Genomic DNA, 15,968 nt, shown 5'->3' on the forward strand with positions numbered 1-15,968 from the left:
TACACCTAAGATAGGGAATAAGGCAAAGATACTGTTTTAGCCACTTCCATTTAGCATTGACTGCATGTCCTGGCCAGTGCAATAAGGCAAGAAAAAGAAATTAAAGATATTCAGATTGGAAAGGAGGAAACAAAAGCGTCTTTATTTATAGGCAATATAGTCACATACTTCGAAACATTAAGAAGTCTCCAAACAAGTTCCTAGAACTTACAAATGGCAAGGTGGCAGGAAAAAGGTCAAAATACAAATTGTATTTTTCTATACTTGTGATAAACAATTAGAAAATAAAATTTAACAGAAGCCCAATAATTTACAGTAGCTTCAGAGACCTTCAGTACTTAGGGATATACTTAATGAAAAGCACACAAAACCTTTTTATTAAAGCCTCACATATATTTGGTCATTTGATTGTAGATGGATCTGCCAAGAGAAGAGTGTCAACTGTGTTCATGGAATGATAAGGCACAAAGTTGGACATGAAGGGGAGTCTTGGGTGGCTCATCTAGAAAGAGGTTGAATGCAAATCCAGCTCTGGAAGGCCTGGATGCCAGGCTTGGCCCTTGATACCTTCAGTGTCTCTCTACCGCCTATTTTGACCAAAGCAGTGGGCTAGTTGAGGCTCTGTTTCAGTAGGTTAATGTGAAAGCAGAATATAAAATAAATTGGTTTTGGTTGGAGGAGGTAGGCAGCTGGAGATGCATTCCATAAAATCTGCCAGAAAAGAGGTAATAAGGGCCGGGGCTGATGCAGTGCCAGGGGACTGGAGAAGAGAAGGGTCACATTATCAAAATGTTGCAGAAATAGAGTATCCAGTACTTGGATCCTGAGAGCATATAAGAGACAATATAACAAAGAGAGTCAGAGTGGACTTTGGAGTTTGAAACAGAGTGACTGACAATCCAGCAGGAACTCAAGAAGAAAGAGCTGGTTTGGTGCAGGGAGAAGTTGATGGGTTGGGTTTTAGAATGGGTTGAATTGGGAGAAATTGGCAAAGCATCTGATATCGACGCCTAGTGATTATGCAAGGTTTGCAGTCTCTGCCCTAGGAAGGTTGGGGAAAATCTGGTAAGGAGGAGAGAGGAGGTGGAAGGAAGAGGTATCTATTATGTTGTCAAGGAAGAGAGGATTAAGAGGAACAGAGGACATGAGAGAATAGAAACTGGGCCTTGGGACTCATCCTGCTCTGGAGAATGGGGAGAGGAGGAAGAACCAATAAAAATAAAGGGAAACCAGACACTCACTGTGGCCCAGCTGGTGGTGGTGGCATCCAGGAGGATACTTAGACACTGGTTCTTTCCAAATTAGGTTTCTTTTGTTCTAAAAGTTATTTTTTCTAGTGTTAAGGCCAGGAAAAGATGAAGCTATTTTTCTGGTTGACTTTTAAAAGTTAGATGGAATTTTTTTTTTTTTTTTTATAGCGTGTGTATGTCGCATGTTAGGATGGAAAGGGAAATTTGTATTTGTATAAATTGCCTTATGCTATGTATTTGGACTTTTCTCTTTGGCAAGTGTTAAATTTTGTAAGTGTGTACTCCTGAACAGAGAGACATTAATTTTAGCATAGTCCAAGCACATACCTTTAATCCTCTTGCCAGTAGCTCTTAAGCAATGTTTATAGGAGTGTGTCCTGTTTCCCTTAAAAAGAAAGCTTTTAGACAAACATGGAGATACCTGCTTTATGCCTCCTTGTTAAAACGAAACAAAATGAAAAACAAAGAGGCTTTGCCTCCTAATTTTCAGTGTGGAGGTAGGTGTGTTTTTCCTTATCAGTGTGACTAGTTTTGTGTCCAGATTTTTGTCTTAGATATATTAATTGCTTGTTCGTTCAGCCACCTTCTCATAAACTTTGGATTTTGGCAGGAGGTGGTACAGAGGGAGAAGACACGTGTGTGTGGAGAATCACTATCTAATTATGCCAGTATGCGTGCTCTGTTGCTGAAGAACAGGGAAATGTCCTCAGTCTCAGTAGCTTTGCCTTTAGAAAGGAGCCGGTTCCAGTTCTCCCTTTTGGCCCTCAGAATGTCTGGCACGTTCTAGGAACCTTCACTTCTCATGCGTTGTCATATCTGGCACAAGTGTCTTTCCTGAGGAGCTACATTGAAACACACAGAAAAACAAGTGAATTCTTCCTCCTTTTCCTGTTTTCTCCTCTCTCTCAGTGTTTATTGAACACCTTCCGTGTGCCAAGTGAGCACTGCAGGGCTAGAGTAAGTTTCTGACCTCAGACCATTCAGACCCTCTTATTCAAAGAGGAGATTGATGGGAAGGAGTGAATTTGGCCAGAACCATCCAGTGACAGAGCTTGGCTCCAATCCTAGGCCTTCTGATCGCCTGTACTTTCTGTTACACCACGTGGGTGTAAATCAGGTTTTCTGTTTGTTGAGTTTTATGGAGCAAAGATAGGAGGAAGCAATAAGAACGAAGAGTTTGGGGAAGATGTAAATGTCTGCAAGATCACTTCCTTTTTTACTCAGTTTCCTTTTTTTTCTTTAACTCTTCATCATTATGTTTAATACCTCAGAAATGTATGATTTATTTGAACAATTTGATGTTGTTAATTAAACTCACTTCAAATGCTTTTTTATTTTATTTATAAGTGTGGTTAGGAACTACTGAACTTCAAGGTGTTCGATCCCTCCTGTATTTCCATAATTTTGTTGGCAAATCGTGAGCGGAAGAAAATGACATTACAGTGCAGGTGTAGTAGTATCCTTTGAAGAGTCATACCCGTGTACCAAAAATCTGACTTTGTAGAAATTGCTCAGAAGAAAGGAGGGGACAGTCTTACGATGCACAGCTTATGCCATCTCATTCACTTTTCACAGTTTATGACTACTGTCATTTTCTGTTGCCTCTCCCACTTCACTTGGTGACTTTCTGAAAACCAAGGGTTGGCCTCAGCTGAGAGGAGTTCTAGACCTACGCTGTCCAGACAGCCGCCGTGCAGCCATGTGGCTTTCGAGCATGCGCCTGTGGCTGCTCAGGACTGAGATGCGTCACACATGCAGAAGGCACATCAGATGTCAAAGACGTAGTACGAGAAAAAGTACATAAGGTGAATATTTTGGATAGATCAGGTTAAATAAAAAATACTAAAATTTGATTTTATCTCTATTTTTTTTAATGTGTGTCTGAAAACAGTTTTAAATTACATACGTGGCTCACATTATATTTCTGTTGGACGGCACTGTTTGCAGCCAAACGCATGGCTGAGGATGGAACATCTTTTCAGCATCCGTCCTGAGCCTTGTGCTAGCTGCCATCAGGTAAATGCAGCAGCTCTGCAGCCATCGCTTACATTTCTGCCTTTATATCTGTGTCTCGGAGTGGTGTACTGCACAAACTCCGTGTTAGCATCACCTTCCTGCTGTGTGTTTTTCCTAGGAGTAATTTTTTTTTCTTATGCTTTCAAAAGTCATTTAGTAGACAACTATTAATTGAGAACATTGGTGAAAAGTCTTGTATGAGGAGGTTGTAGGGTTCACGAGGTGATTAAACCCGTGGTCCCTGCCCTCTACAAATCCAAATGTAGAAAGGAGGATTAAACCTTCAGCCCCAGAATGCCTGGGTGGCTCAGTTGGTTAAGCATCTGCTTTGGTTCAGGTCATGATCCCAGGGTCCTGGGATCGAGTCCTGTGTTGGGCTCCCTGCTCAGTGAGGAGCCTGCTTCTCCCTCTGCCTGCCACTCCCCCTGCTTGTGCTCTCTCTCTCTCTCTCATTCTGAGAAATAAATACAATCTTTAAAAACAAATAAATAAACCTTCAGCCCTGTAGGTAATAGAAAATAGATTATGATAAACATCATTCACTGGTTCAATATTTTATGAGTTCCGAGGAAGAAAGGCTTCATAACTACAAGTGGGGCTCGAGGAGGATCTTCACGTACGGGTATGATTTCAAAAGGCAAAGATATGGGATAGCAATCAAGATGTATTTGAGGAACAGAAACAAAGTAATTGATGTTAAAGGAAATTGTTTCTCTAGTCACAACACTGATCTGAACATGTGGCATTTCCACAATAAATGATTCTCTAATTCTCTTTGGACAACAAGTGGATATCCTATAAGGCAATTCAGCTTTGACACTCGCCGTCCAGAGCTAGCCCAGATGGCACGGGTTAAAGGCTCAGTCCCAGAAGACTGCCCTCACTTCAGGCACAATAATCACAAGTAGTGTGTCCCCAGATTACCCGTACTTCCCTCTGACTTTGCTACAAATCAGGGCTTCCCAGGACGCCCTCCTCAGCTTCAGTAATTTGCTAGAATGCCTTATTGTAAGACTCAGGGACACATTTACTTAGGTTTACTGGTTTGTTATAAAGGGTACAGTTGAGCACCCAGACAAAGAGGTATGTAGGGCTAGGTCTGGAAGGGTCCCAAGCACAGGAACTTCTGTTCCTCTGGAGTTGGGGTGTGTCCCCCTTCTGGCACACGGATGCATTCACCAAACCTGGAAGCAGTTTTAATGGAGTCACCTGTAGCAGTCTTGGTTCACTTCATAATAACCTCTTTGCGTGTGGGTCCCCTTATGCTACGTGAGGCAGCAGTAACAGCCTTGAAAGTTCAGTGGCTTGAAACAGCCAAGGTTTAGTTCTCAGGTGCTCGGTGTCCGCTGAAGTCTGCGGTGGCTCTGCACCACGTGACTCCAGCCTGGCCCCCAGGCCGAAGGAGCAGCCCCTGGCTGGGATGTGCTCTTCCTGTGGCGGAGGAGAGAGGAAGAGAACCCTGCGGTGGTCTCTTCTCTGGCTGGGACCACAGCATCTCTTCATCCACGGTTCATTGGCCGAAGCGAGTCGTGTGGCCGAGCCTGCTGGCCGGAGGTCAGGAATCCTGTTCCTCCGACCAGAAGCACTGCAGTCACATGGCAGTAGGCAGGGCTGTGGAATCTTCTTACTGGGAGGACAGCGACTAATCTGGAAGAGTAGGACAGTCCACTACACTGTGTCATTCCAGGTCACATTTGTAAAAAAAAAATCCCAAGAAACAAAAAATCCTCAGAAACACGGTGCTATATGTTTCTGTATTGAAATTTCTTTCTTTCTTTTTTTTTTTTTTAAGATTTTATTCATTTATTTGAGAGAGAGCACAAGCAGGGGGAGGGGGAGAGGGAGAAGCAGACTCCCCACTGAGCAGGGAATGTGGTGTAGGGCTCGATCCCAGGACCCTGAGATCATGACCTGAGCTGAAGGCAGACGCTTAACGACTGAGCCACCCAGGAGCCCCTGTATTGAAATTTCTATAGGCTCTGCCTCCCCTCTCTCCTTCTCCCTGGCATTGTTCAGAGCCAGATGTGCCCACTGTAGTTGTGTGCTTCTCCAGATGTCCAGGGATACAGCTGACCAGGTACCAGATGCACAGACTACAGGTGCCAGGATAAAAAGAGATCCATCTCCCTTGCTTCTTGGCACTGATCCACCTCCAAATCCAGAACAGTCAAAACCTACTGGACCAGGCAGACTCTCAGGAATCTCTCCCACCTCTGGGCCTGGGTCATCCCCGATAGAGTGAACTCTGCCAGGCTTCCCAGTTTGATCTGACTGCACAATAAATGTTTACAATCCCTGGAGTACCTTGGGTCCTCCATCTCTGGTGACCTGGGGCCTTGGAGTCCACCCCACCGCCTCCTCTGTGTGCTGGACAGAGCAGGGGTGATAGACACAGGGGATGAGCTACTGGCAGTTCTAAACCAGACCCAGAGATTGCTCATGGTAGGCGATGTCTGGGTGACTCAAATTCAATCTGGGTTTTATTACTTCTTTTCCTTTTTAATGAGCAACAACCATCATTTATTAGAGACCGCAGATAGGATCGTGCATTTATTTAGTTTATCTTTTGGGCTGTTTTTGTGGATGAAGAAATACTCTTGTGTTAAAAACACCTGAATCACCCTGTGAATGTGTTGTTGGCGAAGTTATCCGGGTGGCTAGTTTATTTGAGGTGGAGCAATCAGAGCATGAAAGAACCAGAAAGAGAGTAGCCCAGATTGTACATCTGTGACCCTCCCCCTCCGTCCCTCAGCCTCTCGTGAAGCAGATTTTAGAACTGAATGCTAAAGGGATTAAACATGACGAGAATGGAGTATTGCAATGAGTTGGAATTCAATTAGTACTGCATTGCTTATGCACCACTGGTTTGTACGTTTACGGTGTAAAATGGGAAGCTCTGTGCTCTGTTATGATATTGGTCTGGGATTGGGAAAACTCGCTCCTACTTTCAAATTTATTGAAACTCTGGATGGTTTTCGCTCTTGGTACCTCTTCCCACAGGCCTTTAATATTCACACCCTTCCTTTAGTCCTATATTCAAGGGTGACCCAGCCTAGTTACTTCTTCCTTTACCATCTCTCATGTTTTTTTCTTCTGCTAGTAGTTGGGAGTCTATCAGCTGAAAGTGACCGGAACTCAAGCTAGATGGATCGTAAGATTAGAATGAGTCTGAGATGTCTGGACTCAAGGACAGGAAGTGGCTGGGGTTCACATGCAGTCGCTTCTCCCTATCTCCCCATCTCCTGTCTCCATTCCCATATGGGCCCCTTCATTTCTCCCTCTCACTGCTGTCCAGCTGTGTCTGCTCTCTGGTTCATGTGGTTAGAAACATGGCCTCAACATGTCCCAGATTTTACAACTCCAGTCATGTCAGAGAGACTGGTTTGGCTTCCTTTGTCCCAAATCCAAAAATCCCAAGTCAGACACTCGCTTTAGGACCAGTTAACTATGGCCAAGAGGTTAGGGAATTGAGTGGTCCACTTTGAGCCCCTGTGTGCTTCTTCCTGCCTTCTCCCCCGAGCAAGCATATATTGAATATATGATTATATATGCCCCATAAGAACATGGCAGTACCTCCTGGGAACCAAGTGGCTGGAGTGGTAGTTGTACAGTTCTCCAAAGAAAAGGTGCTATTTCTCAAATAAATAAGGTATGGGGTTCTGCCCCCCCCACCCCCCCCGCAAAAGGTGACTTTCACTACAGCTTCTTTCCATCTCCGTTGAGGCTAAGAATTAAAACCTTTTACCTTCATCATAATGATTTGCTAATTGGCCTCTTGCTCCCTGGCTTTCTACCCATTCAGTCCAGCATCCACATTCTTGCCACAGTGGTCCTTCCAGAGTGAGAATGTGGCCCCGTCATGTGCCAGCACGCTAAAGCCCAGGCTTCTCTGTAAGGTGCACAGTCTCCCGCAGCTGGCTCGCCCCGTTCTTCACTTTTGCTCCCCTGCCCACTGCTCTTGCAAACTACTCCAGTCACGCTCACCTTTTCTCCATTGCTTGCCGGCTTCCCCTTTACCTGGAATGCCTTTCCTACTTGTCTTTTTAATGATCTGTCGAAGTTCAGCCCCAGCTTTGCCTTCTCTAGAAACCTGAGCCTTGCCCCACTTCCTCCACCCCCGCCCCACAGTGTGTTCATCCTTGTAGGTCTACACTGCCTTCTACATACCACACTGTTCCCTTTTCTTGGTGACTTCCCTCTATTCGAGTGTGAGGGCTTGACAAGTGGGAGGCTCTTAGCTCCGTAGATGCTTATGACAAAGACAAACCAGGTCTTTGAAGAGCCACCTCCCCAGGCACCCTTAGAAATTCCAGCTGCCGTGCAGAGTGGCACTTGCCTACAGCAGATCGCGAATCCCCTGAGATCGGGAGCACTGCCTCATTGGCTCGTTGGCCCGTCGGCGTGCGGCAGATGCTGTTGTCTTGCGCTGAGCCTTTAGGATGCTGGACCTCTTCACAATCGGGCCGTACTGTGTAACTCAAGACGTTGTTTGCCGTGCTCCTCCAGGCATAAGTGAAGAAGAGGATTCATCACACTGCAGAAAGACAGCGGTTCAGTGGGAAAGGGGCGTCTTTCAGTAGAACGCACCCGGAGTCAGGGCGACCGTGATGGTGAGCAGGAGCAGATATGCTCAGGTACAGTGCTGGCAAAGCTGCTCGTGCAGATCGCAGCAGTCGGCGAAGGTTCAGGGGATCAGACATACTTCAGTGACCCGCTCTCCTTTCCGTTTCAGCCCAGCTTCTTCAAGGTGAACGACAGCCAACCCTTCTTTTTTTTTTTTTAATGACTCTTCACATCTCTGACTTAGGAGAAAGATGAAAGGGAAAAGTGTTGAAGCTTGGCACTAAAAGGAAAATTTCAACATGCCATGAAATACAGTAATTTTTTTTTTCTTGGTCGGATTCAGTTCAGTTCAGTGTGGTGAAATGTGAACAGATTTCGCCCTTGTCTTTCATATTAATTGTGGTCTTCCAACTTGACAGAATTGAACATTCGCAAGGCAGTATTTATAAAACTGGAGAAATGGGGGTTTGCGAAGAGATCTCAGGCTTAGTTTCAAAGTAGATAGTTACCAGGACAGGCTGTCGATAGCAGCTGGGTCTGCAGATGTGAACAGTGGATGAATTGTGCAAAGAGAGGAGGGTGGCCGTATAGAAAGAGAGGAGAGGAACACACTCCTTCATGCAAAGCAAAGCACGTCAACGCAGGGTGGGAAGCCCTTCCCATTCTGGATTTGGGAGGTAGGGGTGGTGTGCTTTGCATTGATACTTTTGCTACAGAGCTCAGGAACTATAGGATCTCTTCTACTCATGGCCATGTGCACTTTAGCTGCCTTTTTACTTTTCTCTCTTTACTTGATGAAGCAAATCAAGCTATCTACTGCATCTGTACCTGTAGGAAGGAAAGAAATGAATCAGCACGGTCCCTGGCTTGGGGGAGGTCCCAGCTGGATTAGACTCTAAAACACTGAGAATGGTACCTGGTACATAATATACACTCCACAAGTAGTAATTCTACTGCTGTCTGGGGAGAGGAGTCCACTAGTAGATGTTGTTAATGCTGATCATGGTAGCTGCCGACACTGAGTTACTATTACACACCAAGCATCGTATTGGCAGGTATTTTGTTTGAATTCCCACAATCCCAACTGAATGTAAAATGGGTAGTTATTTCAGTAGAGGGTGTGTTAGAGAGCTAACGCTTTTGACTAAGACAGCACGTAGGAGGGAAGTTGAGGAAACATTGGAGGAGGCGACCTTTGGGCAGGACTTGAAGAATGAGCTATAGCCCCCTGGGGAGGGCAGTGAGGAGAGGGAGATAGTTACAGGAAGGAGGGATTCCTTCATAGGTCTGCATTCTCTTTTCTTCCCTTTGCCCCCCAGACTTCCCACTGTCCTTAATACGCCCAGAGGATTTCTTGGTCATTGGTGAGAACTCTGAGAGCTGAAGATCTGGCTGACTCTGGACATAATAGATGAATAGGGGAGCATGCCCCTGTCTTCTCGTGACAGGGGTGGGAATCCAGTAAACACACCTCATGTCTCTAGGGTGACACTAGTCTTGTCACTTCCATAGTTGAATGAAAACAGAGACTTTGACAAGGTACCATTGTGGTGTCTTATACGTACAGCTGAAGGGTACACCAACCAGTGTGCGCTGTTTTCAGCAGCCATCGTACGTGAAAACAGATTTACAAGATCATTTAATTAAAAGGAAATTTGCCAAGAAGTTGCTTTACAAAGTAAATTCTCAGTTTGTTTGTTTGTTTGTTTTTTGGTTTGGTGGAATTATGGACAATAAAACATTAGGAAAACCAAAATCTTGGCCTCTGAGAATTAATCACGTAGCAGAACAAAAGGAATGAATCTCTGTTTCTCTCTCACACACACGCCCCCACCACACATACACGAACTCTGGTTAGACAAATAAGAAATTCAGAGTAGTAAGTATCCTTAAGAGAGTTTTCATAAAGAAGTGACATTTGAGGGGTGCCTGGGTGGCTCAGTCATTAAGCATCTGCCTTCGGCTCAGGTCATGATCCCAGGGCCCTGGGATCGAGCCCCACATCGGGCTCCCTGCTCCTCGAGAAGCCTGCTTCTCCCTCTCTCACTCCCCCTGCTTGTGTTCCCTCTCTCACTGTCAAATAAATAAAATCTTTAAAAAAATAAAAATTAAAAAGTGACATTTGAGATGTCATTGAAAGATTTTAATTTGGAGAAATTGAAAGGGAGTCGGCTTTTACTCACTGCCAAAAATCTGATGAATATGTGTAGAATATTTCTTTTTTTTGAGATATTTTATTTATTTGAGAGAGAGAGAGAGACCATGAGTGGTAGGGAGGGGCAGAGGGAGAAGCAGGCTCTCCGCTGAGCAGGGAGCCTGATGCGGGGCTCGATCCCAGGACCCTGAGATCATGACCTGAGCTGAAGGCAGATGCCTAACTGAGCCACCCAGGCACACCTAGAAATATTTCTTTACATAAAATTAAATTATCTTGGTATAATTTGGGGTTAATCACTTTCTGCCTGGAAAAGGGGGTATGAGACATATTAAAATAATTGTTTATGTTGTTATTTTTAGCTAGACTATAAACAACTGGAGTACAAACAACATGCCTAATACATATTTGAGTTCCAATTGACAGGGGTGGCAAATAGTTATTTGTTGATTGCTTTGTGGATTAATCATTGTACAACTGGAGAACTTACTGGTGAATGCACACAACTAGGAAGGATGAATGGAAGGTAGTTGGAATTGCAAGTTCCTGCATGTTTGGCTTTTATGGGTCAGAAAATGATTACAGATCACGTTTCTTAGAACGCCGATGCCTTCTGGTTCTTCAAGGAAACAAAGAAAATTCTTTCTTGCATTTTTAAAAATTTTTTAAAAATTTTTAAAATCTTTCTTGCATTTTTAAAATTTTTAAAAATTGTATTTTGTTGAAATGCCATCAGACATAGGACATTTAGATAGGACCAGAGTTTGACTATGGTGAGGATATTTAGATACGACCAGAGTTTGACTATGTTGCATCCTGCTCCTAAGTCCTGGGGCTCCTTTGCCTCAGAATATGTATCAGTCAACACATTTAACTTATTAAGAACGGCTTGTTGTAACTTTACTAGATGTTCAGTTGTTCACAAAGATGCAAAGCTAACATTTTTAAGAGAGCGATGAAGGTGGAACAGACGTGAACAGCAAGCTGCAGGGAATTAAATGCTGGTAGGGGTTTTACAAGTTGCAAACTAAGAGGAAGGAGTAGGAGTTTGAGAAGGTAGAGTAAAATTTTCTTGAAAACAATGAAGATAATGGCTTTCAGATTTTAAAAACAAAGGGAGATTATCTGTCCTTTTGACTCTATCTAATTGAAGGCTCTTGAAAGGTATGGGTGCCTTTACAAAAAATGCTCACAATGTGGATTGGCATTGACAAAATAGGAAATTAATTTTTTTAGTCAGTTGTATGCATTTAAGAAGTCCCCCATTCCCATGCTCCAGTTGGGATGCTAGTAACTTCGTAATGAATAGATGAAAATATGCATTTAGGAATTTTAATGAAATGACCTTGAAGTCTTAAATAACATATTTCTTTAATATAATGTGATGGCTTTGAAAAAGATGAATTTTTTTTTTTTAATTTGAGGTGGTCATTTTCTAAGGAATAGCTCTCAAGAAAATGGTTTTATTATCTCTTTTGACATGTCAGTGGGTTTTGTATTGGAAGAGCAAAACTTCTCTGAGACCAAAGAAAATCATGTCCCCTTTTGTTATAAACCTTTTGTGATTAAATTATAATTAAATTTGGCCATGAAAAGAAGGATAATAGTTTGTGAATAGTGTATAGGACTAACAAGATTGCAAGAGAAATGATTGGACTCCGTAAGACAAATTATTTTGAATACCCTTGAAACTGTTTTAATAACAATCATAAGAACTAATTGTTCTAACAGCAAATAAGTGTTCTAATCTCTATGCAAGCTACAAATTATACATGAGCCATGGAATAACGGTGCCAAAGTGGACCCTAGTGCTCATCTCATGACCAGATTTGTACTTGACCATTGAAGGAACCAAGTTCGCTCAAAAACATGCATATGAGGGCTGCCTGGGTGGCTCACTTGGTTAAGCTTCCAACTCTCGATTTCAACTCAGTCATGATCTCGGGGTTGTGGATCAACGTTGGGCTCTGCACTCAGTGGGCAGTCTGCTGGAGATTTTCTCTCTCCCTCTCCCTCTGCCCCTCCCCCTCCACTTGTGCACTAAAAAAAAAAAAAAGAAAAGAAACATGCATATGAAAATAATGAAACATCTAAAAATATATCTTGCAGTTGAACTTCTGCTTTTTTTTTTTAATAATTTTATTTATTTATTTGAGAGAGAGAGAGAGCACAAGCAGGGTGAGGGGCAGAGGGAGAAGCAGGCTTCCCTCTGACCAGGGAGCCCGATGTGGGGCTCGATCCTGGAACTCCGGGATCATGACCTGAGCCAAAGGCAGACGCTTAACCGACTGAGCCACCCAGGGGCCCCGAACTTCTGCTTCTTCATACCAGTTTTCACATCTGTTCTGTGCTCGTGTCTGTGTTCCAGCTCCTTCTCCTGGTATGATGTTTGTTTATTGAGAAAATGCTACTTACAGTGGTTGCTCTGTATGAGATCCTGACCCAGGCATGATGAGGTTCACGAAACATAGTCCCTGTCTGCAAGGAGCTCATGTTGCAAGTGGAGGGAAGACCCACGCACAGGAACTGAGGCATCCAATAGAACCACATGTGAACTCCACAGGAGCTCCGAAGTCAGTAGAATTTCATGGAAGGAAGGATCACTTGTAGCCTGCATTAAAGGAGAAAAATATAACAGTTTTTCTGTTCACTTGCCTTGAGTTTTAGGGAAATCCCTCAGACGTCTGGGCTTTAGCTTTCTGAATCGCAAATATGTACTACATACCTGTACTCCATGGTTTGAGAAATGGCCATTCTAAAATGCCTGTGATCAAAGGTTGTGAAATTCGAGACATAATTCAGGTCAAGGAGAGTTCAGTATTTGGCAAGCAAAAAGTAGTCCTTCACCAGTCCTATCATGGGCCTTTCCTCCTCTGCGGAATTTTTGTTTTGTTTTGTTTTTGTTTGTTTGTTTGTTTGTTTTTAAAACTGCTCTGTGGGATTTTAACATTTGTCTGAATTTTAGGAGGCAGATGCTTAAAATGAAAAATTTTGTTTTCTCCCTTTTTATGAGCAAAACTGACTTTATTAGCTTTCAGAAATGGACGTTGGCACAGAATAGGGAATGATTGTTACTGAGAGGTAGACCCCCAAAATTTGGGGAGGATTCCATTTTATTTCAAGTAGCATAACTGTGACTGTACTTCCCTCGCTTTCTTGCTCTGTATACAAAGTAGCAAATGGTTAAAAGAAAGTTTTAGGTATGAAACATCAACATATGGGGAATAAATGATATTTCACTGTATATAGCAACTACTAAGAGGAATTCACTGAGACTCTAGAGGAAAACAACGAAGATAATAGAAAAATGGAAAATAGCCTCTCTTGGCCATTTAAAGTAAGGAGAGTTGACTTAGGTCAAAAGGAAGGGAAAAATGTCCTGAGAATGGAACTTAAGTGTTATAAGATGCCATTAAAGCTAGGTTGTGGAATCTCCTTACCTGGAAACGTTTGAAAACAAGTCAGATCATCATGTCTCAGGAGAAGTTCAGTGCTGCCTAGAGACAGGAAGATTAACTGGATTTCGCCTGTGTGGCCTCTCGAGTCACGGGAAAAGCCCTGAAATGCAGTAAATATCCCACACTCTTGTTGGCTGAAACTACTGTTCGTTGTAGCCTTGGTTACTGTAAGACCAGAGTGAATAAGTGTGTATAAGTAGCAAAATTTGAGTTTGGATTTGAGATTGATGATGCAAGCTGAGTACCTTGTATGTACCTGCGTCGGTGGTTAACAGTGTGCATGCAGGGCTGAAACTCTTCAGAACATAACTTAGTCTTTTTAGGATTTAGAAAGTACCTGCTTTCTTGCAAGGTCTCAGTACCATTAATCATTCAATAAGTAGCTATAAATAACTACTGTGAACACTGTAAGATACAAGTATGAATTGGGTATGGTTCCTGCCTTCAAGGAACTTCGTCTACCAGTGGAGGTAAAAAATATGCATGGATCACCTACCCTGATAAATGGAAAACAGGTCACTGGTATAAGAGTGGCAAGAAAAAGGATTAAATAGCATTGTAAGATTTCAGGGAAGAGAGATAATTCCTTTGGATTTAACTGAGAAGTGTTTCCTGGCGGAAAATTGCGTCGAAGCGGGCCTTAAGAAATAGGAAGCATTTTGAAGGGTGTAAATGAAGAGGAGGACAAGGACGGGGTGGAATCGTTCCTCCCATTTCCAAGGTACAGACAAGTTCAGTGGAAGCATAAGGAAGCTGGGGGACAGGGGCTGGAAATGCCTCATTGTGGCCAGTATCAAATGCCAGGTCAAAGAGTTTGGGTTCTGTTTGCTCAGTGCTTGTAGTCCCTAGGAAATGATTAAGCACTAGAGGGTACCTGTCTGTTGGAGGTCTGTAATTTGCTGTTTGGACTGCCAGGGGAAAAGGCTATAACAGGGAGCCCAGGAAAGTGGCTGCTGAGTCCTCTGAGCCAGAGTTTGCCAAGGGGGTACACCGAGAAACAGTAGTTTCAAGGCATGTTAATAGGTGTTACTCAGGAAAGGGTCTCTTCACTAAAATGAACTGGAGAAATAAAAAATTAAGCATTTAAATGAGTTTCTTTGCTGGATAAATTTTCAGAACCTTTAATATTGGGAATTGCCTTGAGGAAACAGGCTAAAATGTACACCATTGGCAACACAGTTTAATCGTTTTTCATGGAATATCTCCTGAAACGACTGTTTCTTGGAGCACACTTTGGGGAGCATTGCCCTCTACATCTGCAAATGATGGCTGGAACATGAGTGGTGGTCATATGCATGGAAGCAGAAATTGGATGAGAATCCCAATGCAGGACGCATCAGCGTTTCCCAATACATAGTGGTCATTCCGTAACTCTACAGAAAACGAATAAACCCAAGAGTGAGTTATTGGTTTGGTAACAAGACTTGGCCCAAGATGGTATGCTGAAACAAAGAGAGAATGGAGTTCAAGGTGGGAATGTGGGGAGTTTGGAACTTTGGCTATAAATGGTACCATCACAGAAAGCTAGAAGGAGGTGATTAAAATGCAAGTTGATCACTTTCATGTTACTAGCAAAGCCTGGGAATCCAGCCAAGGGCTTCAGCAGATGCGGGAACTGTGGACTTGGGTGAGAAGTCATTGTTTTGGGTTTTTTTTTTTTTTTTCTTACTAAATGTATCATTAAAAATATTTTTTTGGTTAAGATGTCTCGTTGTTCCCATTCTGGATAAATAGCAACTTTCGTATGCAACTCACTCTAATACAGTAAGATAACCAACAGTTTAGTCCAAAAGAAGCTTTAGGATTAATAAAGCATTAAATCTATAGTGTTTTTTTCTAATCAGACAGTAGCAAGAACCCTCATGTTTATCAGCAAATCTTTTTTTTTTTTGTAGTCTGATTTACTCATAGAAGTTAATTAATCTTTAATAATTTGTTCTTTCATTCAGGTATTTGCCTTTGATTATTGCTTTTGGTCCATGGATGAATCTAATACTACAAAATATGCTGGTAAGTTGGCTCTCTCTCTTCACTTGATTTTTGGGCCTCAGTCCTCTTCGTCTGTTTTCTTTATTCGGCAGTTCTGTTTTTCCCCATAAAATTCACATTCATGGGGCGCCTGGGTGGCTCAGTCGTTAAGCGTCTGCCTTCCGCTCAGGTCATGATCCCAGGGTCCTGGGATCGAGCCCCGCATCAGGCTCCTCGCTCCGCAGGAAGCCTGCTTCTCCCTCTCACACTCTCCTTGCTTGTGTTCCCTCTCTCGCTGTCTCTCTCTCTGTCAAATAAATAAATAAAAATCTTTAAAAAAAAAAAAAATTCACACTCATTCTTTCCAGTTCTAGCACGTGGCTTTGAAGTCAACAAGATTTGATTTCAGGATCTGTCTGTGCCACTAATTTGCTAAGAAGTCATGGACGGGTTTTTTTATTTTTAAGCGCCAGGCTCTTTCCCTGTAAAGGGGGTATTAGTATCTTCAGAGGTGTTCCAACAGTTAGAAATACTGGGGCACCATCTCCAGCTAGAAAT

General features: G+C 43.0%; 1 protein-coding gene across 1 annotated transcript in view; it reads left to right on the top strand.

Annotated features, from left to right (window-relative positions):
- Positions 1-15,968, top strand: part of KIF13A (kinesin family member 13A) — a 121,873-nt gene that overhangs the window by 6,132 nt on the left and 99,773 nt on the right. The window contains exon 2 of the mRNA XM_081827623.1: positions 15,392-15,452. Within this exon, the coding sequence (XP_081683749.1) occupies positions 15,422-15,452 (31 nt within the window). The 5' untranslated portion in view covers positions 15,392-15,421. The remainder of the gene's footprint in view (positions 1-15,391; positions 15,453-15,968) is intronic.

Source organism: Leptonychotes weddellii, chromosome 8 (genome assembly GCF_054177405.1).
Source record: "Leptonychotes weddellii isolate Sample4059 chromosome 8, ASM5417740v2, whole genome shotgun sequence".
Taxonomy (NCBI): domain Eukaryota; kingdom Metazoa; phylum Chordata; class Mammalia; order Carnivora; family Phocidae; genus Leptonychotes; species Leptonychotes weddellii.